Raw genomic sequence first — 25,754 nt, 5'->3', positions numbered from 1 at the left:
AACTCGCAAAGCACGACCGAACGCACCTGGTCGTGACTTGCCTCAAGGGGGCATACTCCCTCCCCTCGTTCCTGGAGGAGGCTATCCCGCTGCTCGCACTGGGTCCCTACATGCTCCGCGAGCTCCCCCTCATGGTCCTCCACTACCTCCGTGTGTGTGTGTGTGTGTGTGTGTGTGTGTGTGTGTGTGTGTGTGTGTGTGTGTGTGTGTGTGTGTGTGTGTGTGTGTGTGTGTGTGCGCGTCTCTAAAGCCGTCATTATCATGCAGTCTCTCCTCTATTTTTTATGTCTCCCGTGTCTCTATACATTTTCTCTCCTGGTTCCTTTTTTCTGTCTCTTCCTGGTTCCTTTTTCCTTCCCATCTGAGTCGTTCTTTCTCTCTGAGCCCCATTAGCTGTTCGTTCTCCCTCCGTAGCTCCTCAATCTCCGTTGACTCCAATCTCGCTCTCCGTTTTAGTTGTTCAATTTCACACTCATAGTTGTTGTTTTCTCTCCCACTGTTCCTCCTGCTCTTTGTTTTCCAATCTCATCGTTTCTTTCAATTGGCTCATTTTTCCTTACTGTGTTTCATTCGCTGTTCTCTCACTACTCTTCCTCGTTTCCTCTCCTGTCCTTCCTTCTCCAGTTTCATGGTTTGCTTCATTTGGTTAATCTCCTTTTTGTGTTTCATTCGCTGCTGTCTCATTACTCTTCCTTGTTTCCTCTCCTGTCTTTCCTTATCCAGTTTCATGGTTTGCTTCATTTGGTTAATCTCCTTTTTGTGTTTCATTTGCTGTTGTCTCATTACTCTTCCTTGTTTCCTCTCCTGTCCTTCCTTCTCCAGTTTCGTTGTTTGCTTCATTTGGTTAATCTCCCTTTTGTGTTTCATTTGCTGCTGTCTCATTACTCTTCCTTGTTTCCTCTCCTGTCCTTCCTTCTCCAGTTTCGTTGTTTGCTTAATTTGGTTAATCTCCTTTTTGTGTTTCATTTGCTGCTGTCTCATTACTCTTCCTCGTTCCCTCTCCTGTCCTTCCTTCTCCAGTTTCATGGTTTTCTTGATTTGGTTCATCTCCATTTTGTGTTTCATTCGCTACTGTCTCATTACTCTTCCTTGTTTCCTCTCCTGTCTTTCCTTATCCAGTTTCATGGTTTGCTTCATTTGGTTAATCTCCTTTTTGTGTTTCATTTGCTGTTGTCTCATTACTCTTCCTTGTTTCCTCTCCTGTCCTTCCTTCTCCAGTTTCGTTGTTTGCTTAATTTGGTTAATCTCCTTTTTGTGTTTCATTTGCTGCTGTCTCATTACTCTTCCTCGTTCCCTCTCCTGTCCTTCCTTCTCCAGTTTCATGGTTTTCTTGATTTGGTTCATCTCCATTTTGTGTTTCGTTCGCTACTGTCTCATTACTCTTCCTAGTTTCCTCTCCTGTCTTTCCTTATCCAGTTTCATGGTTTTCTTCATTTGGTTTATCTCCATTTTGTGTTTCATTCGCTGTTCTTTGTCTATCTCCTCGTACTCCAGCCTCAGCTTTTCTTTCAATTGGTCAACCTCAGATTCATGTTCTTTTTGTTTTCTATTCCATTGTTCCTCTCGTTCTTCCCTCTCCAATCTCGTTGTGTCCTTCAATCTCCTGATTTCTCCTTCCTGCTTCATTCCTTGCTCCTTTACTTTCTCCTCGTATTCAAACCTATTTTTTTCCTTTTGTCGTTCAGTTTCAAATTCATACTCATTCAGTTGTCTATTCCACTGTCTTTCTTGTTCCTCCTTCTGCAATCTCGTCATTTCTTTCAACTGACTGATTTATTTCTCCTGTCTCATTCGTTCTTCCTTCATTACTCTTTCTTGTTCCTCATTCTTTAGTCTGGCCTTCGCTTCCAGCTGTTCGATCTGTACAGTGTGGTTTCTTAAAGTTTCATTTTCCGTTCTCTTCCTTTCCTCTTTTAACACTCTCAGTTCGTTTTGTAGTTCCCTCTCTTTGTTTTGGTGTTTCTGTAACTCAGAAACTTTCTTTTCCAATTCCTTTCTCATCTCCGCACACTCAGACTTTGCTTTGGCTTCTAATTGTTCAATCTGCTCAGTGTGGTTCCTTAACGTTTCATTCTCTGCTGTCGTTCTTTCTTCTCTCACCATCCTCAACTTGTTTTGTAATTCCTTCTCTTTGTTTTGGTGTTTCTGTAACTCAGAAGCTTTCTTTTCAAATTCTTTTCTCATCTCCGCACCCTCCGACCTTGCTTTGGCTTCTAACTGTTCTTCCGGCTTGCGCTTGTGGTTTTCTACCCGTCTTCCCAGTTCCTCTGTCTCCGTTTTTCCCTCCAGTCCCAGCTTATCAACTCTCTTCGTCATTTCTTGAAGTCTTTTCTCACACGCCACCGTTTCGACCTTCAATCCCTCCTCTGTCTCCTCCTGGCTTTCTTTTAATTTTTCTAATACCTTCTTTACCTCATGTCTCGTCATACACGTCTCCCGAATTATTTTCTCGCCCGCCCCGACCGCGGGCCTGACAGCCTTTGCACTCCCCCCCAGCTCGTTCGTCCCAGCACGTGGCAGCGCCATTTTCTCTCCCGTGGTCCGCGTTTCGCTCCTCGCCATTGCCATAATGCCTGCCTGCAGGCCTATGCCCATGCTCTGCATCTCACCCCGCATTTCTTTCATTTGGTTTTTCGCTTCGAGTGCGTTTCCATCCATTTTTTTATTTTCCATTTGTTCCGTATTTCTCTTCATTTCGTTGTTCCTTTCTTTCATTTCGGCATTCCTGTAATCCAGTTTGTCATTTATGCTCTGCGCGAGTTCCATAATCTGCCACATTGTCACCTGCCCTGGCCACTCCCACTGACTACATTTAGTGTTGGAGTTATAATAAAAAAACCGACCAGATGAACGGCATCGATGCCTTTCCCAACCTTCTGGTATGGGTTTCTCTTGCACGGTGATCTCGTCCTGAGCCATGAATTCTACATTACTATTACACATACCTAATCCACCCGCCACCCGCTCGCCTTGAGACACCATCTTGCTTCTCGTAAAGGGTTAATTTAGCTCGCTCGTAATTTGGAGGGAATCGGGGTCGCTCCTCTCACCCCTGGACCGATTCCCGTGAATTTAGCTGGAGACAGGAGAGCCCGTTTTCCCGTTCTCCGATACCATTGCCGCGAGGAGGGCGATGAGTTTATATCGCACGACCTGACACCAGTGTTGCGAATTCGCGCCCGCCGGCGTGCGGACGGCCACGTAACTCGAATCGCGGCACGTCGCCCACCGGACGGACAATCCCGTCGTGACCCTCTCGGACTAACGCCGGGAACTAGTCACGGGTGGGCCTTTCGGCCTCACCACGATCGTGCCAATCTGCCTCCGCGTGGGATAGGGTTGCTCGCCAAATTCGACCTACCTAAGTACCCACACGGAGGGTAGACCGGGCGATCGCACCTCACCACAGGTCGACTTCGGACACGGGCCACGTTAAGCGACCCGTTCCGTACTATCGGGATAACCGAGCGGTGTTATCGTCGGCCTCAACGGTTCCTATTAATTCTCGGGCGTATTTAGCCCACGACCAACCCTTTACGTGAAGTAAGATGGAGATTCAATGAAAGAAAAGACGAAGCGAAACGGGAAAAACAGTTCAACATAAAGCACATTTATTTCGCGATGGCACACGGATAGCACACATATACAATTATACACCAAAAGCAAATGTAAAAGAAGAAACACCACAATAATGCACAAAAAGCAAATGTAAAAGAGAAACACAATGCAGATCTACCACCGACTACCGAGCACACGGCAACACTTATACAGTTTTACTTCACAGACGGCGCCGACAACACATATACTCAAAGCAAAAGAAAAAGGGACCACCCTCAACGATGAGGGGGGCAGACGGGCCTGGGGCCGAGACCGCGTCGAGCCTACCCGTCTGGTGATGAGCCGCAAAATGGCGGTGGTGCCCCGACTCCGCGGGCCTTGCTGGCACTGCCTGGAAATGGGGTGGGAACGGGGCCCCCTTCTCGCACTATCTCAGCGCGGGGGGAAACAGGAGGGGGTTGTTGATGCTCGGGGGAATGAGGGTATCTCGCTGCTTGGGTCCCGCGACGAGCGTCTCCACCGCGACCTCGGTCGCGTTACCGGCCTCCCCTCTCCGCAGCTCCCCGACTCTGACACGAGCGCCCTCTCGACTGCCTTCGCTGCCGCCACCTCTGCAACTCTCCCACTCTCCACAGCTCCGTCCAACTGCTTTCTCCGACTCTTCTCTTCTCAACTCTCCTTGACTGACTCTTTCCAACTCAACTGCCTTTTTGGCGAGCGAACGCGGCCCTTTATAGCCCCCGTGGCTTCGCTCCTTCACCTTCGACCCTTTACCTCTGGCTGGCTCCCCATTGGACAGAAGAAAAGTGGGCGTGAATGCTTTTTGATCCGCGAATCTGCATATAGCGATTATACTCCGACGCACCTGGAGGCGGGGCCAAATCGCCCCATGCTCACTGATAGGACGGAACAGAAGTGGGCGTGGACCGTTTTTGATCCGATTTCTCGGAAAGGTTGGTGTTTTTGCACCCGCTGCTCGGTGCGCGCCCTGCACGAGTCCAGTATCGGTGCCCACAAGCGGCGCGGGAATGGCGGTGATGCGATGGTTGCGAGAGCGAGATGTGACGGCAAGGGTCGTGGCTGTGGTTGTGAAGCGGCGTTGCGGTTGGTGGTTGTTGTGTGATGGCTGTTGAGACGTGGTTGGTGGTGGTAGTAATGGTAGTAATGGCGGCTGGTCCAAAATAAAGATAGTAAAAGAAAAACGGCTATCTAGAAGGGTCGCAGCCCGAATGAATGACATTTATTCCCTCTAAACAACGGGTTTGGGCCTAACTACACATATACTTACAGAGATATCTCACCTAAGGGACCTGAATGGTGGTTTGCGAATTTCGTCAACCACAACGATATATATATATATATGTATATATGTATATATGTATATATGTATATATGTATATATGTATATATGTATATATATATATATATATATATATATATATATATATATATATATATATATATATATATATATATATATATATATATATATTAGAGGATTAACGTTTTAAAAAGATTAACATTTTCACATCTTCAAGTGTATGGATTTGATAATTACCTCCATCAACAAATGTGGCCAAAGGTTATGTTTTCATCCACTGTCTGTCTGAGCAGGTATTTCAAAATGTCAATGGATTCAGACGAAATCTGGTGGACAGGTTGGATTAGTGACAGACGAATTGATTAGACTGGTGAAGATCCAGATGCAGATACGAGAATTTTTAAAGTGATTCTTCACCATTGAGAGATGGAGCCAAAAACGATATACTGTAGTGTAGCACAATATCTCAGTTACTCATTGAACCGAGACTAATACAGCAGAGTCTATACATGTAGGCTTTCATAATTTAACAACGATTAAGAACTTTGAAGACGTCATTCTTCCATGAGCCAAGGTTTTTTATGCTTCTGCACCAAGGGTGCCGGAGGCATTGTTTCCGGGTTGTCTGTCCGTCCATCCGGATTTTTGTTTACACGATAACTTGACAAGCAAATTGTAGAATTTCATCAAACTTGGTTAAAAGGTAAAGTAAGACAGGGCAATTAAGTGATTAGATTTTGGGCCAGATTTGATTCAAGGTCAAGGTAAAACTGAAATTTTACTGTTTATGTCCTAACTCAAGAAATATTTAACAGAATTTCATCAAACTTGGTACAAATGTAAAGAAAGACAGGTCAATTAACTGATTAGATTTTGGGCCAGATACGATAAAGTTCAAGGCTCAAATATGTCAATAATCAAGTGTTTGTGCAGGAGAGTGGAGGCATACCTGTCGACTGCACACAGTCGAATTACTCTTTATTTATTTTTTTTAAAGACCATGTCATCCAATGGTCCATTACATCTTCATATATGATGTACACATCATTGACTTTTCAAAGTATTTCCACACGGGGCTTTTGTTCCCCCTCCCCCCCCCCCATGATGAGAACAGTTATGTATTTTACTTCCAACTTCAACTTGTATTAAAAATGATTTTGTTTTAAAGCAGGATCAGTATTTGTAATTGGCACAGGCCAGTATCAATCGATATCCTGGATCGCCATACTGGCGGTATCGCTTCATGTCACTATCGCTGATCGCCGTACCAGTACAACTACATCGGTATCGCTGGATCAGTATGACTCCACTGGTAATCAGCACAGGCGTTCTAAAGCATACCTGATTTGTATAAATTGGCAATTGCTTTAAAAACAGCCATGAGGGCAAAGAAAAAAAAGCAATATTGCTTGTTCGGTGCTCGGATGCTGAGGGTTAAAAGTTAAAAGCTTGGGTACCTACATCCTAGCACGTCTTGACGTCTCATTATTTTGGGTGTCGTCGAGATGCTGAGTGCATCAAAGCTTTTAAAATCATGTATGGAATTGAAGATTATACGAATCTTTCTTCAACTTGTTGGTGATATACTTGGTTTATTATTATTATTATTATTATTTTATTTTAATTGTTTCATTTATTATATTTTTCAGTATATTCATAATTCCAATACCGGTTATGTTGATATGAAAAATTATAACAATATATTCGCTGGACCCTAATGCATACATGTATAATCATGCCAAACAGGAAAATAAAATTGTGTGTGTGTGTGTGTGTGTGTGTGTGTGTGTGTGTGTGTGTGTGTGTGTGTGTGTGTGTGTGTGTGTGTGTGTGTGTGTGTGTGTGTGTGTGTGTGTGTGTGTGTGTGTGTGTGTGTGTGTGTGTGTGTGTGTGTGTGTGGAAGTTTCTCATGAGTGAATTATACGTATATCAAACATTTAAGATTAACAGCATTATTTTTGTTCCCTTTTCTGCATCCTTTGTATAATTTTAATTGTATACACAATTATGTTTTTTTCATAATTTGTGGAAAGGATGTAATTATTATTATTAATTTTTTTTTTTTTTTGACAAGATGGTACAGAGGTCGCACACTTACCTGTCAGCTATCTTGTCTGGATTAAATTCCCAACCATATTTGTTTTGCATGCAAGTCAGTGCATCACAGAATGCACTACTTCTCAGATGGATGTGAAGCTTGGTATTCTGTCTGCTTACATTAGTTAGTGGATGTTAAAGGTCCTGCAATTTATTTGGTGAAAAAAAGGCATGGGAAAAAAAAACCTAAAATAATAATAAATATTTTGTGAAGAATCCTGCAATTTATTATATCAATGGCAACTTGAACAAATTACAAATTACAAATTCCTGTCCAAATCATCTCGGTCTAAGTTCAGGCCTGACCAGCAGACATGTTAAAGAGTTGGGCTAAAAACGTTCCCTGTCTGACCCCACAAGAAGATAAGAAAGATTGGGACAAAGTCGTAGTAATGGTAGTGGTAGTCTGTCATATATAATTTAGGATCCAATATGAAACAAATTTCAAATAGTACAAGATATGTTGCTGCTTTTGACTCAAAAATGTGTCAACGAGTTGAGATGTTCGTTTTGGTATCACTCTAACAAGATTGGTATGAATGAAGCAAATTCCATGGGATGACCGGAATGCAAAAGTTGACATTTTGTGCTCTTCACTGTCTTAATGAGGTAATTGAATAAATTTCCTTGTAAATTAAACTTTTTAAAGCATTTCACAAATTGGTACTTTGAAATGACATCTGTGAAATAACATTGAACCAGCATTGGTCCATAAATGAATGTTCCACCTCTTGGGAAATGAATGATGCAGTCAAGGATAAAAGGATCATTTGTAACGAACAACGAAAATGAGGGAGCAATGATGTGGAAACATCAGGTGCAGCCTTGCAGAGAGCTTGATTTTACTTCCTGCTGATTTTGGATTGATACCCAATGAAATCACTTTTGCAGGACATTTCTTCCATGATGGGTTGTGGATTTTACTTTATAACTTGGACTTTCAAGAAGTGTTTTATTCATGGAAATTCACATCTTCCTGAAGGAGTTTGGCTCTGAGGCCTGTGATTTCGTTTGAGGCCTCAGACCTTTTGCGAGTTATTTTCTCAATACTGCTTGCTGTTTGTTTAATTTCATGATTCCTGAGTATAGAGGGTTATTATGAACTTGAAGCCAAGTTTTTATGAGTGCACGTTTTATTATCTCTGCCACCGCTATCTTTCTCTGTGAACAGAATATCTCAAAAGGTTGTTGGCAGATTCAGAAAAAAATCTTGGTGCACAGGTTGGGTGTGTTACAAGGCCGAATTTATTTGATTTTGGTGAAGATCCGAATGTGGATATGGGAAAATTTTAATTTGTAGTCATTCGTCACCATTGAGAGATTGGGCCAAAAATGACATACTGTCGACCCCGACCTCTTGTGGACAGGCTGTTGCTGCTTCTATGGTTGGCAGTGAGTGTCCTGGAAAGTGGTGTTTCTACATGTGGGAGAATTTGGTTCAGCTTGTGGGTTTCCCAGATAGCACTGGTACGGTTCACCAGTGGACCTGGGTTTGATTTCCAGTCTGGATCCATAGTTTTCCCACATGCACAGAACATACATATGTTTGTTTTTAATCTTCATTTATACCATATATATATATATATATATATTTTTTTTTTTTTTTTTTGCGCTTCTCGGAACCGCATGCATACAACAGATAGGTGTCCCGAGGCAGTTATGCCATTCATATACGTGTAGATAGACCCCATCCTTTTGTTTCGTGGGAAGACAAGGGAGTGCGTTATGATGGCCTCACAGTTAGGGTATTAAATCATTTTTCCCTTCTTATTTTATCCCCACTCTTTTTATTTTCTGAGGCAAAATCCACGACGTGCGCTTTGAGCTTCCACTGTCTACCTGAAACCAGACGTGTGGCGAGTCACGTACGCTTTAGCACCCGGGTGGGTGGGCTGGATCGGCGTCTGCCCGAAACCTGGCCCAGGCTGGCAAACCACATGAGGGGTCAGAGCCAGTCGGAACACCGACTCAGGCAATGACGTCGGATTCGGCATGGCCCTCCCCCGAGCTCCGGGCTCCATAAAACACAGAGAAGTCCTCCGTGAAAGTGTGAAGTGAGTTGTGTTCGGTGTGGATGTTCTTCACGCGGATTGTTCCTGCTTCTGGACTCCGCCCATGTCTCGCCTCGACGAACCGCCTCCTTCCTGGTCCCGCCTACTGCTCCACCCTTGCCCTCTGGACTCTGCCCTTCTCCACTCAAGCTCCTCCTTCAGAACACGATCTCAACACCTGCGGCTGTGGACAAAACAACGTGACTATTGTGGGGTACCACACCACGGCATCCCTCCCCCGAAACGCCCAGGTACCAAAAGCTATAACCTCAACTCCGCTCACTCCCTGGCTGCAAAAGTCCCTTTTCATTGGGGTTTCTTTTTCTGTGTGTGTGTCTGAGTGTGCTGGCGCCTGTCTGTTAAGTAAGCCTTTAGAAGATCCTTATTGCTGTTATTGTTAATAATGTCACATCAAGTCTGCACTGTCTGCTTTGGTAAGTTGCTTGTATTATTGTCGCACCACACCTCTCTCCTCTTTCCCTGCGTTACTACCCAATAAGTCTTTGTTGTGCCACATGCTTTTCCTCACTTGCTGTTAATAAATAATTGTCATTACCAATGTTCCCAGCTCACCTTTGTCTTTTCTCCCATTGGTCCAGCATGGTTCGAATCCAAGTTTAGCCAGGTCTTTATTCCCAATGGTCCGTTCCTTTTAGCCGGTACGTCCTTGGCAGTGCAGCTCCGCTGCATCCAATCCGATAGTGATCCGGTTCGGACAAGGTGTACCGAGGGCATGGTTCCCCGGTGGTTAAACTGCATGGTTAATTAGGTAACACGATTAACCCATAGGCTGGAGACCCCAGGTCACGCAGTTGAGTTATTGGCGTCCACGGTTGGTTAAGCGATCCGCCATGTCATGGAGTAATCTGTGAGTGATGGCCTACAATTCTGGGGAGTCTGGTGGGAATCGATGTAGCTTCCCCAACCTAGTGGTCCTCTCACCCGACGCCACTGGCCCGCAACAATATATATATATATATATATATATATATATATATATATATATATATATATATATATATATATATATATATATATATATATATATATATATATATATATATATATATATATATATGCTTTATGAGCCCAGATTTTGTAAACAAATAATCAGACCAGTTAGGGTTATGGTGAGAGTGTCTGATCTGAGTCTGGGAGGTTGATGGTTCAAACTTTAAAAATGGTACATGCTGCTTCCTTGCTTGTCACTCAGCATTTACTGTAAAATGACAGAGCATGGACAAACAACCTTCGGTTAGCAATCATAGCATTGGCTTTGGGCCTCGTAGCCACCACATGTGTTGAAGTTCCTTGTAGGGGAACATGTATTATTGTCCGTTTCAAAGTAATTTGTTTGTGGGAAGCAATAAAATAATTGAGAATTACATTTTGAGGCATTACTTTTTGAGTTTCTCTGTTTCTGACAGATATTAGTTTTCAATTTCACGAGTCATTTTATTTTGCAGATATAACGGTGAGGTGGCAAGTTTTTAAGTATAAACATGGACCATAATGGTGATTTCAGCTTGTATGACAATTTAATTTGTATATGCCTTATTATAATAGTGTTTGTACAATGTTGTGCTGTCCAGTGGTGGTCAAGTTTAGTGAGTTAATATCTTTGATGTTTGATCATGTTTGTCATAAAGGCACAAACTTGTATCTAACTACCTATTGCCATCTTGTGGTAGAATGGTGTTGGAGCAGTGATATATTTATGACTTAGAATGCATTATCAGAGCTAACTTGTCTTGAAAATGTTCAGGCAACATACCTCAGATTAGCATCAAAAATGATGCAATATATATATATATATATATTTATATATATATATATATATATATATATATATATATATATATATATATATATATATATACACATTGAATGGACCTGGAGAATCTTGGGAGTGGTTTTAAATAGCTTTGGATGTCTCACGACACTTGTAATTCCTTTAGCGAGACAACTCATGCATCTATCCATATATAATATTGTAGTTTATTCGTATTTTATAACATGTGGACCCTCTAATCTGAACCCACCTCCTTACACAACAATGCTTTGACTCATGGTCTGTTAATGTACCATAAGTTTGTGGATTTTCAAAACAAGCTTGCGTAACACTGTTCCCATGGACAAAAATTGGAAAAAAAAACCTGATATTTGAGCATCTTCTAGGAAAATAGGCATTGGAATAGTCAATGAAATGGAATTTAAAATTATTTGGGGAGGAGGAGGCTTTCAAGTCAAGATCCTCCTGCAACCAAGCATTTTTGAATCTTTTGTCTGCCATTTTCTCCCCTTCCTGTTGCTAGTATTTTCAATCTTGCACCTTTCACTGTATATTGTTCACCTCTTCCAAGAGCCTGGACGTTGGTGTATTTGCAAAATAAATAAATAACCCTTTCATTGTGGTATATGAAAGCATTTTGAAATTGCATTGCAATGGAGAGGTCGATACAAGGCAACTTGCGGAGGTGGAGTTTCAGGGACGTTTTATTTAATGGTAGGACAATGATGCAGTGGCTTAGGAGACAAAGGACAGAACAAAAGGACCCATTAAGTTTACCTTCAATATCGACAAAGTTCTTTGTTATAAACAATGGCATTACATGAAAGTCAAAGAAGGAATGTTTTGTACATTATAGAAGTTACTTACTAAAACTATCAAAACCAACTGACAACTGAGTTTAATGAGTTCACATGTTGTACACGCGTTTATGGAAATTAAGTTCGCCAGCAAAATAAGCAAAACACTACCCAGATTATACAAGAGGGTGGTGCACTACTTACATACATGAAGACTACCAGCAAATTCACTTAAATCCTGAATGGTTTAAAATGCCACATGTGTAACCTAGCAATCATGCCTGCTGCCATTTGGTTTGATATTGTTTGTTTTCTTCCACAAAATTAAAACTGCATTTTATTTTTATTTCTCATACAGCCAGGAAATGTGAAACTTCAAGGTGTATATTTGACCTCATTTCAACATTCAAACTTCAAGCCGTTAAATATGCAACGTGACCAAACGATAACGAAAGGTCATGTCATAGAGGCGGCCATTTGGCCTGACTATGATCATCGTGATAATGTGATGGTTGTGGTGTTCAACAACTTGTTGCAAGCAAATAGCTTGCACCTTGCTGCAATACTCATTTAATTGTACCTTTGGCAATGCTCAAGCTTTAAAACATCACAATTAGATTTTTTGCCAAGCCATCTTCAGATTGTGTAGTATAACCCAGCTCTCTTTTCCTTAGGTCTACTTGAGTACACGGAGTGGTGTTTGGGTTTTTGATCCTCTGGGAGAGAATGGCCACCCGTATGATATGTCTATATTGTCACGATGGATTTTTACAAAATTGCGCTGGTGCTCCTGGGAAGGAAAGAAAATTGAGCAGAAGTTAAACCAGCGCTTTGATCATGCAAACTTTGGACTTCAGTGCAATTACAGGTAAACTGTTTATTAATATATTTACCTCAACCAGAAAATCCCAATCGATTTTGTTGAATTTGTTTTCACGTACTCGCATCCATAATTGTTTCTCAATTATAAAATTGTGGCATTGTACTTTAGCTGGAGCTATACCTTATTGATGCAGTTTTTGTTTGCAGGTGTATAGATCGACAAGGAACCATAAACAATCCCCTTCCATATCGAATCCTATCTGGCACTGTGATTGTCAAGTCAAACGTGGAGTCATTCACAGAAACAGGAGCTCTCTTCGAAGATGGAACCAGTGTTGAAAATCTGGATGCCATCATTTTTGCAACCGGGTTCTCTTTCAATTATCCTGCAGTTGAAGCTGATGGTTCATTGTCGATGGATAAGAGAGATCGCAAGTTTATATTTAAAAATGTATTTCTACCAGAGCTGTCAAAACCGACATTGGCTCTTATTGGTAAGGTGGAACCGATTGGACCAAACGGTCCAACTGCGGAAATGCAAGCTCGTTGGGCCTGTCGCATTTTCAAAGGTACAGAATAGCCATGTGATTTTTGGCCACGTGATTTTTGTTTCTGGCTGGTTCAGGTTTAATCTTGTCCTTTTAATCTCCCATTCTTGTGTTAAACTCAAAGGAGCATTGTGAGGTAATGATTGTCTTGCACAGGGTGCCTCGTGCATCAATCAATCCAGCTGTCTCATTTGCAATCATATTTTTCAAAAAGATCCCTGGCTAATTAGGGTGAATAGAGCAGAATGTTGGTGAAGTACAACATGCTGTTTTTCGATTAAATCCGTTAGCAAAGCGACGGGTAAAATTAAGTAGTTGGATGTAAAAGGACATCTTACCCCACACCATGATCTAAAATCCTGGTGAATGATTAAAAAGCGATGCAAGTTACAATTTATTTATTTATTTAAATGTTTAATTTTATTATGTTAAATGCAAGTATTTTCTGGAACAAGTTTGTTGTATTTCATGCATCGAGTCCACTTGTGAACTACCATCAAGCATTGAAGAATTGTTGCACATCATCAAATGGCTGTGTTTTTTGACTGGTGGAGATAATTTTCATTTTGGGTAATAGGAAAATTACTTTTGGATAATAGAACAGACATTAGATCTGTGGAAGGAAGAGGGATGGAGCGGGGTACATGGTCAACAAGATGGATACTTCATGGACTTTCAGGAAGGAAAATAGGGAATTTGTAGAAGGTGGATTAACGGGGTAAAAAAGACCATGGTTTTGAATGGGAGAAAATATGAGATTGTGGTTAAGAGCTGTTCTGAAGGACTAGGGGGAGGAATGGGATTGAAGAAGGTGTGGAAGTTTGTTCCAGAGGTGGGAATAAAAGAGAAATGAAAGTGAAGGTGAGCGAAAGGGAAAGAAAGGGGTGATTCGTGATTTTGGTAATTTTACCAGAAGGGGGTTGTTGGTGGACCTTGAGCACCCTGCAGAAATATGAGGGAGACAGATCACAGAAAGAGCAGGGGTGGGGGGGGCAAGACCACAGATGAGACTAGAAGACAAAGACCACTGGTGTGTGTGTGTGTGTGTGTGTGTGTGTGTGTGTGTGTGTGTGTGTGTGTGTGTGTGTGTGTGTGTGTGTGTGTGTGTGTGTGTGTGTGTGTGTGTGTGTGTGACAGACAGACAGACCCAATGACTCGCCTTCATCGTGGGAGATACCAATGATCTTAAATAGCTTGGTTTCCACATCGTGAAGCCGAGCTAGGTGTGAGGCAGGTGCAACAGCCCAGAAGGGAGAGCAGTACTCCATCATGCTGCAGATGAAAGCTTTGTATGTGGTCAGGAGCTCAGGTGTGCCAAGGAAGGGCTGCACGACGGAGGATGCCCAGTCAGTAACTAGCTTTGGAGGCCAGCTTGGAATTGTGGCTTTCCCAGGAAAAATCATGGCAGATGGTGAGGCCTAAAAGCTTGAGTGAAAGGAGTTCTTCAAGAGGATTGTTGAGAAAGTAGATTGGGGAGGGGGGGGTTCCAGATGGTCCTTTCTGAGAGACATAGTGAGAGTGTGAGATTTGTCAGAAATGAAAGACTTTTTCGACATGTTTGAACAGCTTGTGATTTTATCCAGATCTGCACAGAGTGAAGCGGCTGCTGCCTGCCGGTCTGATGGATGACAGATGGTACAGCAGAGGGTGGAGTCATCAGCTAAGAGATAACGAGGATTTTCCAGAGTCGGAGAGATCATTGATGAAAACCAGAAAAGGCACAGGGCCCAGAACGCTTCCTTGAGGATCTTCAGCCTGGACAGGATGAGGGGATGAGAGTATTCCATTAAGATCCACGTGTTGACTGTGACAGGAGAGGAAGTCTGTGAATTATGAGTGGAGATTGCCTTGGATACCATAAGAGAAGTTTGAGTTGTGCAGGATGCCAGACTGTATCAAAAGCTTGCAATATGTCTAGGGAGATTGCTCTGATCTCATGTCTGGCATTGAGAAACTCCAGGCTCTATCCATTGTTGGGAGAGCAGAAGCAGCATGTCCAGATTAGTGACCTTGTCTGAATCCAAATTAATTGGAAATAAGGCCATTAGAGAAGAGGAAGGATTTAATGTTAGAAGTGATTATGGATTCCATGACCTTGCTGGTGATTGATTGGGAGTAGATTGATTGGTCTCTAATTGCAGGGACGTATTTTTGCCCCTTTTTTTGTGCAGAGCGGTTGTGTTCAAATGTTGCAAAAGTAACCTTGAGACATGTTTTTCAGGGTTGACAAGTCTTCCGGATCAAGTGTGCATGATTGAGGAGGTTGAGAAGAATGAAAAGGCTTGGGAAAAATTGTGAGTCTGCATCGACTAACGTTGAAACTATAGTTGTTTAAAATCTGTGCAGTTCCTTGTAAGTCATTTGCCTTTTGTCACTCCTTGCAAGTTGGGATCAAATTGGTTTGAATTGGAATCGAGCTCTGCTCTCTGCCTTCACATGCAGCAAAAGCCTGTAATGAAGGATGCTATTTTCAGTGATGTTCTCGTATGCTGTATCGATAATAATACCCCTCCGCCAGAACCGTCAATCAAGAGAGCTCGGCCATTTGCCCTTTGTACAACAGCCACCATTAATCTGTAATGACACCAATCATCAACCTCACTCAAATTTTTGAAGATAACAAAAATTCAGCCATCGGAAGTGAATGAAGTGATTGATAATAAGCATTTTCTGATGAAAAAATTTTTCTCATGCCAGCTTGCAAGCATAAATTCTGCCAAATGGAGGGAATTATTTAACTCTCTATAGATGACTCTGTATTCATTAATTTATGGTGCACAAAAACTGCACCTTCCATACTCTTGGGCGGTGTTACATGGCTTTTTGTCAACAGGAAAATAAAAGGCTCCTGCTCTCACCATAAAGGCAATGATAGTCACTGAACACTGTTGAAAAGCAAATTCAGCACAAGATATTATATGGAAAGGGGGTCAACTAGATGGTGGAGAGAATAGTATGGACAGTCTGATGCATCTCGGGTAGTTTCCCAGGAAACTTTTCCCAGGTACATTCCTTCTTGTGTCAGGGAAATTATTAGAGATAGCATCTTGTCTAACCTTCACCCATATTTCTTTGTGTAATAAATCCTTTTTTTACTACAAGACGTTTTCTCACCAAGTTCTGCCTCAGACTGAAGCGATCCTTTGAGTTTTGCAAATGGAAAGAGCACCTTTAATTTGATGATGTGAATTTGGTACATTCAACGATCTTCAGGAGTAGCAAAAGCTCCTGGCACAAATAGTGACGTTCGTCAGATCCCTCGAAGAGACAATATTGTATGCTCGCTTTATGGAGCTGGAGAGGAAAAACCTTATTACTTTCACCACCGAAGGTGGATGAGTATGTTTTCGTGTCTGTCTGTCTGAGTTTTTTTATTTATTTATTTACTTGTCTGCAGCTTATGGCTGCTTGGCTGAATCATTTTCTGGGAGTGTGGCTTTGCCACTGATTCAATGCTCTGGTTACCAATAAGCTGGTACTCATTTTGTTGACCTCTGGAAGGACGCCGGGATGAGTCGACCCATCTGGTGTTGATTCAACGGTCGAAACGTCCTTGAATTCAAGACCCAAAGATCTTAAGCCAGCCACCTTGACCATTGAGCCAGCACCAGGCTTTTGGCTTTGAGTAGGATATCTCAAAACGCTATGGAGGGATTCGGACAATTTTGTGGACAGGTTTGGTGTATGACATGGTCGAATTGATTTGATTTTGGTTGAGGTCTGGATGCAGATCCGGCCTATCGGTGGGATACAAAACGTAAACTGTTCAGCTTGGCGGAGGTATGCGCTCTACTGAGTGCCGTTCAAGTCATGTATTTCGTTACTTGAACACAAACCACCAAAGATGACACTTTCATACTGTTTGGCTATCTACAACCTTGGTGAACCAATCTGTTACTATCTTACTGCAATGCAGTTATTGTGTATGTGGATATGTATGGATGACCCGAAATAGCGCCCCCGGGTGGTTTGTGCTTTCCCAGAAGTGGATGGGAAACTGAAGTTAGAATTCAGTTCTAAACAGATGAGCACACACAAAAGAACTTGATTTGAAACTAACTAAATAATGCAACTATCACAGGACATGGCTATATGAGCTGTTTGGGAAAGAACAGTACTTAAGTGTCTGTCATAGACTAGTTTTCCCAACACTGGGAAAACGTAACACTGGCTGAATACGACATTGAATGGAGACTGACTGTTGTGACGAGTTTCAATGGTGCACGTTGGTTGTGGGGAAACTTATTGGACAAGCAAGTGCCCCATAAAACAAAATAAAATTTGAGAAGTATATTCTCTAATGCACTAAAACGTCGACCAAAAAAGGAATCCTCAATGTTTTCGTCATACTACATCAGCAGTCACGGGACAATCGGGCAGGATAGTGCACCACCACTTTGTGGTAGTAAACTTCAGATTTAATTTACTATAAACACCTGTTCTCTCTGGGAGCAAACAATTATTCCCACATTATTGTGGGGTTGGCTGGGGGAAGCTTGGCCCAAGTCTTTCACGAACTGGCTGGCCAAGGCCTGCCATTTGACTAAGGTTAAGGCAGAAATTTGGAATTTGTTCAGGGTGTTGCCGATAGCTCATCTACAGTACTCTTTTTTTTTTTTTTTTTTTTGAATGGCACTGTGGGATATTTTCAAGTCCATCAACTAATTCTGGCAGACTGCACGCCAGTTTAACATCCATCCGAAGAATGGCACACATTGAATCACCCTGCCTGCCAAACACCGGGATGACAGCTCGGTTGGGATTCAAATGCAGGCGAGACAGCTTAGAGGAGAGTGTGCATGGCTGCAGGCCATCCTGCCAGCCTCCACGTTAATACAGTTATTATTATTGGATGGAATTGACCGATTAATTTGTGGTTATCATAATTTTGGAAAAAAATATAACTTTGATATCTAGGCAAGAGATGGGATTGGAGGAAGATTTATCAACAACCCAAGGTATACTGATGATACCGCTGTGTTGGCAGAAAGTAAAGAGGACTTGATGAAACCGCTGCAGCCAGTGAAGAAGGAAAGTGAAAAGGCTGATCTTTATTTAAACCTCAAAAATGATTAAAATATTGTCAACTGAGAACATCGACGTGTTCAGAGGGGTGTGTTCCATTACCAATCAGCTTGCGGAGTGCTCACCAAGTGGCTTAACCACTCAAGCAAGCACTCCTACAAAATGGTTGATTAGGAACGGCTGGCTTGGCAAGCGCGAGCAAGCTGATTGGTAATGGTACACACCCCGAATGGATGGGGTAAAGGCTGCAACCAAGCTGTCTCTGCCAGAACTTCAGAAAACAGTGCAGGATTGGGATGTTTGGAGACATCTGATCAAGAATTTCACCAGAAATCAGCCACAACTTGAAGAAACTGGATAACTGGTTATAATAGTATCGATAAGTGTGTGGACTAGCGACTGTTAGCCGATACACCGCCCATTTGTAAGTACGTCAAATTGTTTCAAAATTTCCCTCTGGCCGATTTCTCGTGACATTCATGATCAGGAATCTATCAAAATGCAGTTAACAAACCCTAGGAATATGCTTATGTATCAAATAAATGTCAAAATTTGGTCGTGAGGGTGTCCGTGGCAATATCAAATATCACACTTAAAACCATGTCTGGGAGAAATTGCATACAAGGCCCCAATGTGTTATATACAGTCGACATATAATCTGATGGCTCGAAAAATCAGACACGCAATGGGAATCATCATTAATGTATAAAGATTCGTGCATGCAGCTTTGTTAGCTAAAGATTGTTGCCACGTACCTAGAGACCTAGAGGCCTAGCAAGTCGAGAAAGCTCTGATGAGTTCGTCTGATAGAGACTCGATAAGTATACAAAATCCCTTGTACATCGAGTTTCCTCCAAATTCTTCCAGTTTAATAGCAACTTCTTTAAAAAAAAAATGCAGTTGTACGTTGGACAGAATTGACTGAATCGTTTGTGGTTGTAATATTTTTACGTCTGGAAGGTGTTCCCCATGGAAGCCATGATAACATATTTTACCCCTCAACATCGACCTCACATGGTGGAACACCCCCTTGGGGAGTGGGGCAAATGAAGCCGTGACAACCTCCATCGTGTGACCCCGAGTCCATCTGTTAAGTCTTGTTGAGATTGGATAAGTAACAACCGAATGTTGTTGTCCTCCTCTCCCCTTTATAAGGGGTGAGGTGTAATGGCACCAAGCTTCTGTCCTGCCTTGACCATGATACTCCTCCACCTCACTCTGTCCTCGGCCAACTCCGACCACCCCTACCTTTTGAATATCCCTCCTCACACAATCCTCCCATCTCAACCGCGGTCTACAACTCTTGCTCATCCCTCGCTCCCTCGATATATCCACTCTTTGCCATTTTCTCTTCCCCCATCCTCACCAAGTGCCCAGCCCATCTCAGCTGGCATTTCACCAATCTCCCCGTTAAGCTCATCTGCACACCAATCTCCTCCCTTCGTTCATCCATCCTCCCTCTACCCACCCTCTTCACTCCCACAAAACTCCTGACCTTTTACCGCCGCCACCAATGGTAAAGAAGGATGTTTTCACCCCTTTGTGTATTTGTCTATCTGTTTGTCTGTTTATGTACAGGATGTCTCAACAAGTTGTGGACGGATTCGGATGAAACTTGGTGGAAATGTTGGGCGTATGACAAGGAAGAATTGATTCGATTTTGCTGAAGATCCGAATCCGGATCTGACTACTGTAATTACCTTCGCATTTTGTGAAAGGTTATGTTTTGGTCGGCGTGTATTTATTTAGTTATTTATTTATTTGTAATCTTGTGATTCGTATAACTCAAAAAGTATTAAACCGAATTGCATGAAATTTGGTGGGACGATTGGTTATTAGCCAGGAAGCATTCGATTAGATTTTGGGATCGTTCGGGTCAAAGGTCAAGGTCAAGGTCACGAAAAGGTCAAAATCGTCTTTTTACGATAACACGGTCAATTTTTATTCAATTTGCATGCAACTATCGCCAAAATGTTCAGAATTCAACGCCTCATCTTATGATATGCAATATGACACAATGACGCCCATACTCTTGTTACCGGTTAGGGGTCAAAGGTCAGGGGGGTCACGACCTTGAAAAATATGCGGTTTTTTTCATAACGCGGTCAATTCTTGTCCACTTTACATGAACCCAGCACCAAAATGTTCAGAATTTAATGCCCAATCTTGTGGCACAATGACGTCATAACACATGTCACCGGTTGGGGTAAAATGTCAGGGGGGGGTCACGCCCTTGAAAAATATGTGGTTTGCGGCATAACTCAGTCAATTCTTATTCGATTTGCATGAAACCAGCATCAAACGAGATTACCTTCTCTTGTTGAAACGTTGTATTCACCAAGCTTGCGAGTGAAGACTCACCAAAACGACGTGAGTTGATTGTTGTTGAGTCCGTAGCCCCCAAAAGTCGGGGGGGGTCATGACATTAAAGATATGTGGTTTGTGTCATAAGACCATTCATATGAAACCAGTTCCCCACACTCATACCAAGAACAAAAAAAAGTAGTGGCGGCGAAGATATGCGCTCTATGAGTGCCCGTTCTAGTTTTTAAAGTGATTCTTCACCATTGAGAGATCGGGCTCAAAAACGACATATTTCAAAAGTGTATTGGACCAGATATGTTCTCATGTATCAGGAATTTTGAGGTGGAGGTATGTGTTCTTCTGAGTGCCCTTATAGTTGTCTGCCATTACTCCGCCACCCTCCACACATTCGCATTCACCTGAATACTCCTCCGCACCTCTGCCTCGGTTGTACCATTCCCAGTCACTGTGCCTCCCAGATACTCAAATCTATTTCCCTACCTGATCTCCTTCCATGAGGGGGGGGGAGAGACTGGAGAGGATGCCCCACCACATGTTGCTAAACACTCTAGGACAGTGGTCCCCAACCTTTTGATCCCACGGGCCGCATTCACTACTCCCAAAGATGTTGGGAGCCAGAAAAAAAATTGAGAAATCGATACAACGTTTGGGGTTTATTGGAGTATTGTTTTTTTAATTAATAAATTTTATATGTATTCGATCGATCGATTGTTCACGCACTGTAATTCTGAACAAATTTCCGTTCAGGGTGTAATTAATTTTAAATACTGCCGCAAGATGCCGGAAGGTAAAATCAAATTGATTTGATTCCACCTGGCGGTAAGCGGCAGTGGCCGGCAGCGGCATTGTGTAAACCCCTTTAAAATTGCTGCATGGAAATGTGTTTTGATTGGAGTCCTCGCGGGCCGCAGTATAGGGCTCTGCGGGCCACAGGTTGGGGACCAATGCTCTAGGAGGATAGAGGGGAGGGGGAAGGAGAGAAGGGGATGTTCTGGAATTGCGTTTGGGAGGGTGACTTGAGGGGGGAGGAGAGTTTACTTTCATTTGGTCGAGGGACTTGAGGGTAAGTGGGGTTGGGAAGAGGGTTATCCTGTTTGCCAGCATTAGTACAGGATTAAACAAAATGGAGTATGTTAAAACAGCACGTTCAAATAGGTCGTACTAAACCCCACCTGGAGACGTCCATGGTTGGGGGTTTGGGAGGAGGTAAGCGTGAGGGTAGGGGAGGCAGCATCAGGGGTGCAAATGAGGGGGGAGGGAAAGGGGTGGCGGAGAGGGGAGGTGGCGGAGAGGAGAGGGGAGGGAAAGGGGTGGTGGCGAGGGGAGGGGAGGGAAAGGGGTGGCGGCGAGGGGAGGGGAGGGAAAGGGGTGGCGGCGAGGGAGGGGAGGGAAAGGGGTGGCGGCGAGGGGAGGGGAGGGAAAGGGGTGGCGGCGAGGGAGGGGAGGGAAAGGGGTGGCGGCGAGGGGAGGGGAGGGAAAGGGGTGGCGGCGAGGGGAGGGGAGGGAAAGGGGTGGCGGCGAGGGGAGGGGAGGGAAAGGGGTGGCGGCGAGGGGAGGGGAGGGAAAGGGGTGGCGGCGAGGGGAGGGAGGGAAAGGGGTGGCGGCGAGGGGAGGGGAGGGAAAGGGGTGGCGGCGAGGGAGGGGAGGGAAAGGGGTGGCGGCGAGGGGAGGGGAGGGAAAGGGGTGGCGGCGAGGGGAGGGGAGGGAAAGGGGTGGCGGCGAGGGGAGGGGAGGGAAAGGGGTGGCGGCGAGGGAGGGGAGGGAAAGGGGTGGCGGCGAGGGGAGGGGAGGGAAAGGGGTGGCGGCGAGGGGAGGGAGGGAAAGGGGTGGCGGCGAGGGGAGGAGAGGGAAAGGGGTGGTAGCGAGAGGGAGGGGAGGGAAAGGGGTGGCAGCGAAAGGGGAGGGGAGGGAAAGGGGTGGCAGCGAGAGGGGAGGGGAGGGAAAGGGGTGGCAGCGAGAGGGGAGGGGAGGGAAAGGGGAATGTCGGTGGCGCAATGAAGGAAGTGTGAGTGGAGGGTCGGCAGTGTGCTAGGGCATTACCTGGGCGATAAAATGCGCTCAAACAGCGTTTTCTCTTTTACCGCCGTGTTCTGTATAAAACTGGGCACAAAATCTCATGTCTTTTCTCATATCGTTCGTATCTTTTTTTCTTCACTCGTAATGATGTCATTCAATCCCGTTTCTCACACTGATTATATTCAGGAAATACTTATTATACAACACCTTTAAATTATCTCAAAGGTTGCTTTACTTGCTACACAGGTGAGAAAAGGATGTGAAAAAAACCAGCTGATTTTTCAATGGTGAAAGTTGATTTTTAGATCCTCGTGGAGGATCTCTAAGTCTTACTCATATTGTTGTTCTTCATCTTCTTCTTGTGGACTTTTTTGTTTCACAGCCTACAGTTTTCATCGAAACTTCCTGAAACTTGGCGTATATATGTAAAAATACCCTGCGCAGGCAGTAACCATCTCCGATTTTGGAAATTCTTCCTAGAAAAAAAGTTGATGTCATAATATCGCCGCTAATGGAAATCGCCTATACCATTATCTCCGAAACTCGGCAAGCTGTTTGAATTTTGTTTGCGGGAATCAAGCTGGGCATTAGCACAGATAATTTATCGCAAACCTGATACATCACAATGACGTCATATTCGTTTTTTATGATGTCATCGTTTAGAGGACGAGGATCTTAGCTTATTTGAGCTTGTTATTCCCTTTTTATTTTTATTTTTCGCAATGACGCAAAGATTGGTATTTCCATCAGCAAAGTGATGGGTCTGATTTCTGGTGGCTTTGAAACGAGCAATCAAGCAGGTTGGTGAGGGCTTGCCAAGTGGCTTAAGCACTCAAGCAAGCACTCCAGCAGAATGCCTGGCTTGGCAAGCGATTATACCAATTTTCGTCAAAATTATGCAATACTATACTGTCTTGCTGTACTGGGACAAGAATACTCTACTGTCAATGCTGGAGACTTGTAAAACCCTCCCCCACCTGGAGGTGGTGCTACATGATGCACATTTACATGGAGCACTTGCATCTCCCCCCCCCCACCCCCAAGACCACCGGCACATAAACGCACCCTGACACGTTGGGTCCTGCTGATCCTCTTTCGCAACTCTGGTTGTAATTGTCCCAGAAGTATTGGAGGAGTTGTACAAAGAAACCCACAAACGAACACACAAGCACTGATCCGTGAATTGTAGTAAGGAAGAAAGCAGGAACTCTTTAGAAAAAAAGCGTTCTGGATGGAAAAACTGGGCTCCTTTTAGAGATGGATCATTTGGGTTACTTCTGGCTAGTGACGGCCGCCGCTATTTTAGCGCGATGAAAGGAACTCCTTTTCAACGATGCTAAACATTGTTATGAGGTGAAATTGAATGTGATTGTGTTAGAAAAGTGTCCTTGTCAGCATGTTGCAGATGTTTGGATTGACAATCCCAAATCATGGCCGCACATTCAGTATCCTGACGTGTATTGCTACTTGGTAGAAAGTCACAGTGAGTTGTGTTCGTGATATCAGAGTTCTTGAAATAATTTCCTTTATTTTCATATCAATTTCAGTCAATTCCATATGGGAGAGCATAAACATATATACTGTATGAATGCATGTAATGTTGTTTTTTTGTTTGTTTGTTTGTTTGTTTTTTGTTCGTGTTGATTCAAAGAACGCTTTATGTTCAGCTATTTATTTTTTGAAATAAGTTGGATGTTTGTGAATTTGCTGTTTATTGACATCTGTCAGTTCTGTTTACATGCTGTTTGCAGATCCCAAAATGGCCAGCGTCATCCATGGGAAGTGAGCTACATTAACTACCTGGATAACTTGGCTAACGAAATAGGAGTCAAGCCAAACCTCCTGCGACTGTTCCTGCGAGAACCCGCCCTAGCTTTCGCCGTGTTCTTCGGGCCCTGCACTCCATATCAGTACCGCCTGCAGGGCCCTGGGAGGTGGGAAGGAGCAGCTCAAGCCATCCACACTCAATGGGACAGAGTGCTGGCCCCGATACGCACACGGGTGCTTCCTCACACTGAGACTACTACGAGTCGGGCAACAATTGGTTTTTTCTTTAAGTTGACTTTCCTTGTACTTGTGGCAGGATTGGGAGTATTATTACCTGTGATCGGTTCTCGATTTGCACTCTTTTAATTACCATTTTGAATCTATCTGTGCTTGATGTCTATCAAGTCTATCTATCTTGATGTCTATCTATCTGTGCTTTTAATCTCTCCAAAGTTGCAATGTTTGTACACTATCACGCTGACCCCTTGTTACTGCACATGGGCTCTTGATTGCTGATGTACCTTTTTCAAGGCCACGTTTATGGAAAATAAGCACCTTTCTATAATGTAAAATGCACAGGCTCGTATTGATTCAGATGTACACCTCTTTTCAAACTTTTTTTGATAAATTTCTTGCCTTTTTGATCACTTTTTAGATAACCAGTGAAAAATAGCACAAAAGTACCTGAAGGTTGGTGAGATCACTTATGTGCACAAGTATGCAAACTAATGTCGGGATACCTTCCTTACAATTCAAATACTACCATATGAATGGCATTGGTGTAGGGTTCTTATCCACGTGCAAATGTTTATGCTAAATTCTGGGTTGTAGGATAAGTTTGTGGCTGATGTTTTGATGTGTATTTGTCGCTTGTTCATTCATAAAAAAATTAAGGATATTCTCTAGAATGCAGAAGCTGCTCAATCTTGGTCTTGCCACTTTGAAAAGTATGCAGAGCTATTCCTTTTGGAGGCTGATTTTGGTAAAGGTGAGAAACATGAAGAGATGGCATGGGGTGTTTTTTTTGTTTGTTTTTTTTGAGCAACCCAAAGTTGCAAATACATTACCTCCTGGAAATGGCATCAGTCATTGTGGAATGGAGGAAAGTGTCAACCTTTTGATCGGGTCAATTTCCAATTAAAATGCTCAAAATTGGTTCATTTGAAACTTGTTTATGGGAATGGGGGAGGGGGCTCAGTTATTAGAATTAAGGTATGGACTCCCGTTTGTGCTCATGTAAATTACATGACTTTCTTCCGTGGATTGGGATAAGTCGTGTTTGCAGGGGAAGCATGCACACCCGCTAAACCCATCTCCTCCCGTCAAAAGCAATCATTATTTTCACATGTACTTACCTACATAAACCAAAGATGTGGTCTCGAATGTGTGATCAGCCGATATGCCTCAGACCACAGCTGATGTTGATTGCAGCATTTTTTTTAATGATTTGTATCATTCAGTTTGGTCCCATGGTGGATACTTGATTAACAATTTACCAGAATAATTTGTCATCGGAGATGCTTCTTTTCTCCTAACCATTCATGAACCAAGAAGTGTTATGGTATCCCAAATATCAGATAATCCAGTCGCTATCATCGTTTGAATTTGGCACTCGGTCTGTTTTCAAGACTCAAA

The 25,754-nt window shown here is 43.2% G+C and overlaps 1 protein-coding gene across 7 annotated transcripts in view; it reads left to right on the top strand.

The window, feature by feature from the left end:
• The window catches only part of LOC147026203 (flavin-containing monooxygenase 5-like), an 88,123-nt gene extending 62,547 nt beyond the window's left edge, over positions 1–25,576 (top strand). For all 7 annotated transcript variants that reach the window (XM_085881380.1, XM_085881378.1, XM_085881379.1 and 4 more), the window contains 4 exons: positions 12,291–12,484; positions 12,646–13,007; positions 15,208–15,280; positions 24,104–25,576. In XM_085881380.1, the coding sequence (XP_085737506.1) occupies positions 12,291–12,484; positions 12,646–13,007; positions 15,208–15,280; positions 24,104–24,485 (1,011 nt within the window). In that variant the 3' untranslated portion in view covers positions 24,486–25,576. The remainder of the gene's footprint in view (positions 1–12,290; positions 12,485–12,645; positions 13,008–15,207; positions 15,281–24,103) is intronic.
• Positions 25,577–25,754: the final 178 nt, after the last annotated feature.

The sequence above is a fragment of the Eptatretus burgeri genome, chromosome 5, assembly GCF_056783735.1.
Source record: "Eptatretus burgeri isolate ZD-2024b chromosome 5, Ebu_testis_v1, whole genome shotgun sequence".
In the NCBI taxonomy this organism is placed as follows: Eukaryota; Metazoa; Chordata; class Myxini; order Myxiniformes; family Myxinidae; genus Eptatretus; species Eptatretus burgeri.
The sequence above is the reverse complement of the archived record's forward strand: the minus strand, read 5'-3'. Positions and strand labels throughout refer to the sequence as shown.